Source organism: Larus michahellis, chromosome 32 (assembly GCF_964199755.1).
Source record: "Larus michahellis chromosome 32, bLarMic1.1, whole genome shotgun sequence".
NCBI classification, from domain to species: Eukaryota; Metazoa; Chordata; class Aves; order Charadriiformes; family Laridae; genus Larus; species Larus michahellis.
Genome location: NC_133927.1, coordinates 304,498 through 315,000, shown reverse-complemented (window position 1 = coordinate 315,000; position 10,503 = coordinate 304,498). Strand labels below are relative to the sequence as shown.

The 10,503-nt window shown below is 60.8% G+C and overlaps 1 protein-coding gene across 1 annotated transcript; it reads left to right on the top strand.

The window, feature by feature from the left end:
• Positions 1-6: 6 nt before the first annotated feature.
• Positions 7-10,412, top strand: PCK2 (phosphoenolpyruvate carboxykinase 2, mitochondrial). Its single transcript, XM_074568089.1, has 8 exons — positions 7-14; positions 2,032-2,238; positions 3,005-3,192; positions 4,203-4,365; positions 5,886-6,104; positions 6,189-6,326; positions 6,421-6,516; positions 8,207-10,412. The coding sequence occupies exons 1-8, from the start codon at positions 8-10 to the stop codon at positions 8,659-8,661; spliced, it is 1,473 nt and encodes a 490-aa protein (XP_074424190.1). The 5' UTR covers position 7; the 3' UTR covers positions 8,662-10,412.
• Positions 10,413-10,503: the final 91 nt, after the last annotated feature.

Here is a 10,503-nt window from a genome sequence, read left to right as displayed (position 1 = left end):
CGGCTGCATGCAGGGTACGGCCCCCCCCTTTTTCCCCCCAAATTTCCCCCCTTTTTCCCCAAAATTCCCCGATATTCACCTTTTCCCCCCCCATTTTTCACTAAAATTCGCCTTTCCCCCCCCCCCATTTTCTGCTAAAATGGTTTTCTCCCATTTTTCTCCTTATTTCCCCCATTCCCCCAATATTCCCCTTATTTCCCCCCCTTTTCCCCAATATTCCCCTTATTTCCCCCCCTTTTCCCAATATTCCCCTTATTTCCCCCCCTTTTCCCCCAATATCCCCTTATTTCCCCCCCTTTTCCCCAATATTCCCCTTATTTCCCACCCTTTTCCCAATATTGCCCTTATTTCCCCCCTTTTTCCCCCAAATTCCCCTTATTTCCCTCCCTTTTTCCCCAAATTCCCCTTATTTCCCCCCCTTTTCCCCAATATTCCCCGTATTTCCCCCCTTTTCCCCAATATTCCCCGTATTTCCCCCCCTTTTTCCCCAATATTCCCCGTATTTCCCCCCCTTTTTCCCCAACATTCCCCTTATTTCCCCCCCTTTTCCCCAACATTCCCCTTATTTCCCCCCCTTTTCCCCAACATTCCCCTTATTTCCCCCCCTTTTCCCCAACATTCCCCTTATTTCCCCCCCTTTTCCCCAACATTCCCCTTATTTCCCCCCCTTTTCCCCAACATTCCCCTTATTTCCCCCCCTTTTCCCCAACATTCCCCTTATTTCCCCCCCTTTTTCCCCCAAATTCCCCAATATTCCCCCTTTCCCCCCCATTTTCTGCTGAAATTCGCCATTTTCCCGCCATTTCCCCCCCATTTTTCTCCTTATTTCCCCCAATTCCCCCAATATTCCCCTTATTTCCTCTGATTTCCCTCAATATTCTCCCAGTTTTCCCCTTCTTTCACCCAATTTCCCCTCATTTTTCCCCAATATTCCCCTTATTCCCCCCTTTTTTCCCCATATTCCCACGATTTTCCCCAATATTTCCCTTATTTCCCCTGACTTTCCCCCAAGTTTCCCATTATTTCCACCAATTTTCTTAATTTTCCCTGAAATTCCCCTTATTTCCCCCGATTTCCCCCCCCCAAACACTTTTTACAACTTTCGGAAATGGATTTTGAAGGAATTTCTAAGAAATTGATGAAAAACTCTAAAGCATTTTTAAGGAATTCATGAAAAATTCGAAGGGATTTGTAAGAAATTGCTGAGAAACTTCTCGGAAACGCTAAGAATTTCCAAAACTTTCCAAAAAACTCTCAAAAATTTTCCAAAATTTCTATAGGTCTTTGGGAACTTTCTAAGAAATTGATGAAAAATTCTAAAGGATTTATAACAAATTGATGAAAAATTCTCGGAAATGCTAAGAATTTCCAAAACTTTCCAAAAAATTTTCAAAAATCTTCCAGAATTTCCATAGATCTTTGGAAATGTCCTAAGAAATTGATGAAAAATTCTAAGGGATTTATAAGAAATTGGTGAAAAATTCTTGGAAACGCTAAGAATTTCCAAAATTTTCGAAAAACTCTCAAAAATCTTCCAGAATTTTCATAGATCTTTGGAAACGTCGTAAGAAATTAATGAAAAATTCTTGGAAACGCTAAGAATTTCCAAAAGTTTCCAAAAAATTCTCCAAAGTCTTCCAAAATTTTCATAGGTCTTTAGAAACGTTCTAAGAAATTGGTGAAAATTTCTAAGGGATTTATAAGAAATTGGTGAAAATTTCTAAGGGATTTATAAGAAATTGGTGAAAAATTCTAAGGGATTTATAAGAAATTGGTGAAAATTTCTTGGGAACGCTAAGAATTTCCAAAACCTTCCAAAATTTTCATCGGTCTTTGGGAACATTCAAAACTCTTTGTAAAAATAAATAAAGAAATTTCAAAATTCTTCAAATGCTTTTGAAATTTTAAAAAATTTGGGGAAAATTTTAAAAAATTTGGGGAAATTTTGAAAAAATTTTAAAAAATTTTAAAAAATTTTAAAAATTTTTAAAATTTTTGTGCGTGTGTGTCCCCCGCCCCCCGCCCCCGCAGGCCGGACGCTGTACGCGGTGCCCTTCAGCATGGGCCCCCTGGGCTCGCCGCTGGCCCGCGTGGGGCTGCAGCTGACGGACTCCCCCTACGTGGTGGCCTCCATGCGCATCATGACCCGCGTGGCCCCGCCCGCCCAGCTCCCCGCCCTCGCCCGCGGAGACTTCGTCCAATGCCTGCACTCCGTCGGGAGGCCCCTCCCCCTCACAGGTCAGACGCGCCCCCCACCCCACCTCCGAGCCGCTCGCTAGCCACTAGCCCTGTGGCTACCTAACGCACGCACCCCCTACAGCCCCTCAGTAGCCGCAGGATCCCTTAATTAGCGACCTCCAGAGCCCCTCGTTAGCCACAGGACTCCTTAACGACCGTGTATATGTCCCCCTGAGCCGCTTGCTAGCCACTAGCCCTGTGGCTACCTAACGCACGCGCCCCCTACAGCCCCCCAGTAGCCGCAGGATCCCTTAATTAGTGATCTCCAGAGCCCCTCGTTAGCCACAGGACTCCTTAACGACCGTGTATATGTCCCCCTGAGCCGCTTGCTAGCCACTAGCCCTGTGGCTACCTAATGCACGCACCCCCTACAGCCCCTCAGTAGCCGCAGGATCCCTTAATTAGCAACCTGCAGAGCCCCTCGTTAGCCACAGGACTCCTTAACGACCATGTATACATCCCCCTGAGGCGCTTGCTAGCCACTAGCCCTGTGGCTACCTAACGCACGCGCCCCCTACAGCCCCCCAGTAGCCACAGGATCCCTTAATTAGCGACCTCCAGAGCCCCTCGTTAGCCACAGGACTCCTTAACAACCATGTATATGTCCCCCTGAGGCGCTCGCTAGCCACTAGCCCTGTGGCTACCTAACGAATGTGTCCCCCAGAGCCCCTCGTTAGCCTCAAGCCCCCCTTAACGAGCGTTTCCCCCCTCCCACAGCCCCTCGTTAGCCACTCCACCCCTTAATTAGCCTCTCCCCCCCGCCCAGAGCCCCTCGTTAGCCAGTGGCCCTGCGACCCGGCCCGCACGTTGATAGCCCACGTCCCCGACCAGCGCCGCATCATCTCCTTCGGCAGCGGCTACGGGGGCAACTCCCTGCTGGGCAAGAAGTGCTTCGCCCTGCGCATCGCCTCCCGCCTGGCCCGCGACGAGGGCTGGCTGGCCGAGCACATGCTGGTGGGCCACCAAGGCGGAGGGCCCGGTGGCCACCCAGCTTTTTTTTGGGGGGACGGGGGGGTGTCAAAACGGGGCTTTTTGGGGGGTTCTTGAGGGTTCTCGAAGGGTCTTGGTGGATCTTGGGGGGTTCTTGAAGGGTCTTGACAGTTCTTGGGGGGTTCTCGAAGGGTTTGAGGGATCTTGGGGGGGTTCTCGAAGGGTTTGAGGGATCTTGGGGGGGTTCCCGAAGGGTTTGAGGGATCTTGGGGGGGTTCCCGAAGGGTCTTGATGCTTCTTGGGGGGGATCTTGGGGGGTTCTCGAAGGGTCTTGAGGGATCTTGGGGGGGTTCTCGAAGGGTCTTGAGGGATCTTGGGGGGGTTCTCGAAGGGTCTTGAGGGATCTTGGGGGGGTTCTCGAAGGGTCTTGATGGATCTTGGGGGGGTTCTCGAAGGGTCTTGATGGATCTTGGGGGGTTCTCGAAGGGTTTGGGGGATCTTGGGGGGGTTCTCAAAGTTTTTGAGGGATCTTGGGGGGGGTTCTCGAAGGGTTTGGGGGATCTTGGGGGGGTTCTCAAAGTTTTTGAGGGATCTTGGGGGGGGTTCTCGAAGGGTCTTGATGCTTCTTGCAGGGGTTCTTGATGGGTTTGGGGGGGTTCTCGAAGGGTTTGAGGGATCTTGGGGGGGTTCTTGAAGGGTTTGAGGGATCTTAGGGGCGTTCTCGAAGGGTCTTGGTGGATCTTGGGGGGGGTTCTTGAAGGGTTTGAGGGATCTTGGGGGCGTTCTCGAAGGGTCTTGGTGGTCCTTGGGGGGTTCCCGAAGGGTTTGAGGGATCTTGGGGGATTCTTGAAGGGTTTGGGGGGTCTTGGGACATCTTGAGAGGTTCTTGAAGGGTCGTGGGGGGTTCTTGAAGGGTTCTCCTGCCCTCAATGTCCCCAGTGGCTCCCGTCCCTGGTGGCCCCCAGACCTTTGGCTTCCCCGGCCCCGCGGTGTCCGCCAGCTCCTCGACCCCCACCTTGTCCCCTGCCCCACAGATCCTGGGGGTGACGGACCCGGCGGGGACCAAGCGCTACGTGGCGGCCGCCTTCCCCAGCGCCTGCGGCAAGACCAACCTGGCCATGATGACCCCGGCCCTGCCCGGCTGGCGCGTCGAGTGCGTGGGCGATGACATCGCCTGGATGAAGTTCGACGCCGAAGGTGACACCCGCGTCCCCTCCCCGGGGTGGGGTGGCCCCAGACCCCAGGGGGCCTTCGGTCTTCGGGGGTTCTCCTGGCCTTGATGGCCCCAGGACACTTGGGTTCTCCTGGCCGTGGTGGTCCCAGTGTCCCGTGATCATGGTGGCCGCAGGACGCTTGGGTTCTCCTGCCCTTGGTGGCCCATGTCTGTGGTGGCCCCAGGCCGCTTGGGTTCTCCTGGCCATGGTGGCCCCACGACACTTGGGTTCTCCTGACCGTGGTGGTCCCAGTGTCCCATGATCATGGTGGCCCCAGGACGCTTGGGTTCTCCTGCCCTTGGTGGCCCCAGGACACTTGGGTTCTCCTGGTCGTCGTGGTCCCAGTGTCCCATGATCATGGTGGCCCCAGGACGCTTGGGTTCTCCTGGCCGTGGTGGCCCATGTCTGTGGTGGCCCCAAGACCTTTGGGTTCTCCTGGCCTTGATGGCCCCAGGACACTTGGGTTCTCCTGACCGTGGTGGTCCCAGTGTGCCATGATCATGGTGGCCCCAGGACACTTGGGTTCTCCTGACCGTGGTGGTCCCAGTGTCCCATGGTCATGGTGGTCCCAGGACGCTTGGGTTCTCCTGCCCTTGGTGGCCCATGTCTGTGGTGGCCCCAGGACGCTTGGGTTCTCCTTCCCTTGATGGCCCCAGGACACTGGGGTTCTCCTGGCCATGGTGGTCCCAGTGTCCCATGGTCATGGTGGCCCCAGGACGCTTGGGTTCTCTGGCCATGGTGGCCCCAGGACGCTTGGGTTCTCCTGGCCGTGGTGGTCCCAGTATCCCATGGTCATGGTGGCCCCAGGACTCTTGGGTTCTCCTGCTCTTGGTGGCCCATGTCTGTGGTGGCCCCAAGACCTTTGGGTTCTCCTGGCCTTGATGGCCCCAGGACACTTGGGTTCTCCTGGCCGTGGTGGTCCCAGTGTCCCATGATCATGGTGGCCGCAGGACGCTTGGGTTCTCCTGCCCTTGGTGGCCCCAGGCCGCTTGGGTTCTCCTGGTTGTCGTGGTCCCAGTGTCCCATGATCATGGTGGCCCCAGGACGCTTGGGTTCTTCTGGCCTTGGTGGCCCATGTCTGTGGTGGCCCCAAGACCTTTGGGTTCTCCTGGCCTTGATGGCCCCAGGATGCTTGGGTTCTCCTGACCGTGGTGGTCCCAGTGTCCCGTGATCATGGTGGCCCCAGGACACTTGGGTTCTCCTGACCGTGGTGGTCCCAGTGTCCCATGATCATGGTGGCCGCAGGACGCTTGGGTTCTCCTGCCCTTGGTGGCCCCAGGCCGCTTGGGTTCTCCTGGCCATGGTGGCCCATGTCTGTGGTGGCCCCAAGACCTTTGGGTTCTCCTGGCCATGGTGGCCCCAGGACACTTGGGTTCTCCTGACCATGGTGGCCCCGGTGTCCCATGTCCCTGGTGGCCCGGGGCCCCCTGTCTTCTGCAGCCCTTGTTGTCCCCAAGCCCCTTGACCCCCCCGCCCTGGGCCGGGGTGTCCCCCCCCCTGCAGGTCGCCTTCGCGCCATCAACCCCGAGAGCGGTTTCTTCGGGGTGGCCCCGGGGACGTCCCACCGCACCAACCCCAACGCCATGGCCACCATCCGCAGCAACACCATCTTCACCAACGTGGGCCAGACCAGCGACGGCGGCGTCTACTGGGAGGGCATCGACCAAGCCCCGCCCCCCGGCACCACCTTCACCTCCTGGTTGGGCCAACCCTGGAAGCCCGGTGAAGATCCTCCCCGCCCCACGGCGCTCTCTGCCCCACAGCCCGCCCCACGCTTGTCCCTTCCTCATCTCCTCCGTCTTCCAGGTGACCCCCAACCTTGCGCCCATCCCAACTCCCGTTTCTGCGCCCCGGCCAAGCAGTGTCCCATCATGGACCCCAAGTGGGAGGACCCCGAGGGGGTCCCCATCGACGCCATCATTTTTGGGGGGCGACGACCCGAAGGTGAGACCCCGCCCCCTCCATTTCCGGACCCATAAGTTCCCGCGGTGGTGGCCCGCGGTTGACGTCGTCGTCGTTGTCTTCTCCTGCCGGCCAGGCGTCCCCCTGGTCTACGAGGCCTTCAACTGGCGCCACGGGGTCTTCGTGGGCAGCGCCATGAGGAGCGAGGCCACCGCCGCCGCCGAGCACACGGGTGAGTGGGTCGCGGGGCCACCCCCAGCCCCATAACCACGTCCCGCCAGCCCCATAACCACGTCCCGCCAGCCCGTAACCACGTCCAACCACGTCCCGCCAGCCCCATAACCACGTCCCCCCAGCCCCATAACCATGTCCCACCACCCCCCCAGCCCCGTAACTACGTCCCCCCACCCCACCAGCCCCATAACTAAGTCCCACCACCCCATAACCACGTCCCGCCAGCCCATAACCACGTCCAACCACGTCCCACCAGCCCCATAACCACGTCCCCCCAGCCCATAACCACGTCCCACCATCCCCCCGAGCCCCCTAACCACGTCCCCCCAGCCCCATAACCCCGGCCCCCTAACCACGTCCCACCAACCCCATAACTACCTCCCACCACCCCATAACCACATCCCTCCACCCCCCCAGCCCCATAACCACGTCCCCCTGCCCTGCCAGCCCCATAACTACGTCCCCCCAGCCCCATAACTACGTCCCCCCAGCCCCATAACTACGTCCCCCCAGCCCCCTAACCACGTCCCCCCACCCCACCAGCCCCCTAACCACGTCCCCCCAAGCCCCCTAACCACGTCCCACCGTCCCCCCAGCCCCATAACCACGTCCCACCACCCCGCTGCCCCCATAACCACGTCCCACCACCCTGCCGGCCCCATAAGTATGTCTCACCATCCCCATAACCACGTCCCCCCCACCCCATAACCACCTCTCCCCACCCCACCAACCCCATAACTACTTCCCACCACCCCATAACCATGTCCCCCCAAGCCCCATAACCATGTCCTCCCACCCGCCAGCCCCATAACCACCTCTCCCCACCCCACCAACCCCATAACTACCTCCCACCACCCCATAACCACATCCCTCCACCCCCCCAGCCCCATAACCACGTCCCCCTGCCCTGCCAGCCCCATAACCACGTCCCCCCAGCCCCATAACCACGTCCCCACGTCCCCCCAGCCCCATAACTATGTCCCCCCACCCCGTAACTACGTCCCCCCACCCCACCAGCCCCCTAACCACGTCCCCCTGAGCCCCCTAACCACGTCCCACCGTCCCCCCAGCCCCATAACCACGTCCCACCACCCCGCCGGCCCCATAACCACGTCTCACCATCCCCATAACCACGTCCCCACGTCCCCCCATCCCCATAACCACGTCCCCCCAGCCCCATAACCACGTCCCACCACCCCGCCGGCCCCATAACCACGTCCCCCCAGCCCCATAACCACGTCCCCCCACCCCACCAGCCCCATAACCACGTCCCACCAGCCCCATAACCACGTCCCTCCACCCCCCCAGCCCCATAACCACGTCCCCCCGCCCCGCCAGCCCCATAACTACGTCCCCCCAAGCCCCCTAACCACGTCCCACCGTCCCCCCAGCCCCATAACCACGTCCCCCCACCCCACCACCCCATAACCACGTCCCACCACCCCATAACCATGTCCCCCCCAACTGCACCAGCCCCATAACCACGTCCCCACAGCCCCATAACCACGTCCCCCCGTCCCCCCAGCCCCATAACCACGTCCCACCACCCCACCAATCCCATAACCCCGTCCCCCCACCCCCCCAGCCCCATAACTACATCCCCCCCCCACCCCATAACCACGTCCCCCGCTCTCCCCGCCCGCCCCCCGGCGCCGCCCCACAGCCCCCTCTCCCCCCCCCCCCCCCAGGCCGCCGCCTGCTGCACGACCCCTTCGCCATGCGTCCCTTCTTCGGCTACAACGCGGGCCGGTACCTGGCCCACTGGCTGGCCATGGGGGAGCGGGGGGGGGCGCGCCTGCCCCCCATCTTCCACGTCAACTGGTTCCTGCGCGACGCCGCCGGCGCCTTCCTCTGGCCGGGCTTCGGCCACAACGCCCGCGTGCTGGCCTGGATCTGCCGCCGGGTGGCCGGGGAGGAGAGCGCCCGGGAGACCCCCGTGGGGCTAGTGCCCAAGGAGGGGGCCCTGGACCTGGGGGGGCTCCCGGGGGTCTCCTACGGCAACCTCTTCGCCGTCAGCCGGCCCTTCTGGGAGCGGGAGGCGCGGGAGCTGAGGGGCTACTTCCAGGAGCACTTCGGCGAGGACTTGCCCCGGGAGGTCATGGGCGAGCTGGAGGCCCTGGAGCAGCGGCTCCGCAAGATGTGAGCGGCCGCCGGCCACCGCGGGCTGGCGGCCGCCGTCTTCGGTCGACCGGCGCGGGCTGGCGGCCACCGGCATCGGTTGACCATCACGGGCTCGTGGCCACCGGCATTGGTTGATCATGGGGTGGTGGCCACCGGCTTCAGGTGATCATCATGGGGTGGTGGCCACCAGCATTGGCTGACCATGGGGTGGTGGCCACCAGCGCTGGTTGACCATCATGGGTTCGTGGCCACCAGTGCTGGTTGACCATCATGGGTTCGTGGCCACCAGCGTTGGTTGATCATGGGGTGGTGGCCACCAGCTTCAGGTGATCATCATGGGGTGGTGGCCACCAGCGTTGGCCGACCCTCATGGGTTCGTGGCCACCAGCGTTGGTTGACCATGGGGTGGTGGCCACCAGCTTCAGGTGATCATCATGGGTTCGTGGCCACCAGTGCTGGTTGACCCTCATGGGTTCATGGCCACCAGCGCTGGTTGATCATGGGGTGGTGGCCACCGGCTTCAGGTGATCATCATGGGGTGGTGGCCACCGGCTTCAGGTGATCATCATGGGGTGGTGGCCACCAGCGCTGGTTGACCATCATGGGTTCGTGGCCACCAGCGTTGGCTGACCATGGGGTGGTGGCCACCAGCGCTGGTTGACCATCATGGGCTCATGGCCACCAGCTTCAGGTGATCATCATGGGGTGGTGGCCACCAGCTTCAGGTGATCATCATGGGTTCGTGGCCACCAGCGTTGGTGATCATGGGGTGGTGGCCACCAGTGTTGGTTGACCGTCACGGGCTCGTGGCCACCAGCGTTGGTTGACCATGGGGTGGTGGCCACCAGCTTCAGGTGATCATCATGGGGTGGTGGCCACCGGCACTGGTTGACCGTCACAGGCTGGTGGCCACCGGCACTGGTTGACCATGGGGTGGTGGCCACCGGCGTTGGTTGATCATGGGGTGGTGGCCACCAGCGTTGGTTGACCGTCACACAGTGGTGGCCACCAGCTTCAGTTGACCGTCACGCAGTGGTGGCCACCAACGTCAGTTGACCGTCACACAGTGGTGGCCACCAGCGTCAGTTGACCATCATGGGCTTGTGGCTACCAGCGTTAGTTGACCACGGGGTGGTGGCCACCAGCTTCGGTTGACCATCACGGGCTGGTGGCCACCAGCGTTGGTTGAGCACCAGGGGTTGGTAGCCCTCAGCCTTGCTTGACCAATCATCACCTTGGGTTGACCCATCCTGGGCTGGTGGCCACCAGCTCTGGTTGACCAGCGCGGCCGCTTGGTGGCCGCCAGCGTCGGTCGGTCGGTCGGTGGTCGGTGGTGCCAGCCCCGTGGCCGCCGTCGCCCCCGCGAGCCGGTGGCCACCGTGCCCACCTGCCTGGCTTCCAGCTGAACCTGGTGTGGCCACCAGCCTCCGTCACCATCTGGTGGCCACCGGCCCAGCTGGGTGGCCGCCATCTCCACCACCACCTGCTGGCCCTCCCTCCTGACACGGTAGCCACCCTCCTCACGCGGTGGCCACCCCCCCCCCCCGGTGGCTCCTGTCCCAGGGCGGTGGCCACCAGCGTCCCCTGGTGGTGGCCACCGGCCCCTCCTCCCGCTGGCCGACGGCCACCACCCCGCGGCCCCGCCCCTCTCACGGACCAATCAGCGGTGGCCCCGCCCCCCCTTTGTCGCCGTGGCCTCCCATTGGCTGCTGGGGGGGTGGGCGGGGCCTGCAGGGACCAATAAAGGAGCCCCTCGGTGGGGCGTGGCTGGGACGTGGGGGTCATGTGATGTCATTGGGGTGAAGGGTCACGAGGGCGTCGTGATGTCATTGGGCGGGGTCAAGGGTCGCGCCCCCGCGGGGGG

Excerpts from the sequence above, each read along its gene's own strand:
- PCK2 (XM_074568089.1), top strand. Across the intron at positions 3,193-4,202 it reads GGCTGGCCGAGCACATGCTG|ATCCTGGGGGTGACGGACCC; the intron begins GTGGGCCACCAA and ends CCTGCCCCACAG. Across the intron at positions 6,327-6,420 it reads TGGGGGGCGACGACCCGAAG|GCGTCCCCCTGGTCTACGAG; the intron begins GTGAGACCCCGC and ends CCTGCCGGCCAG.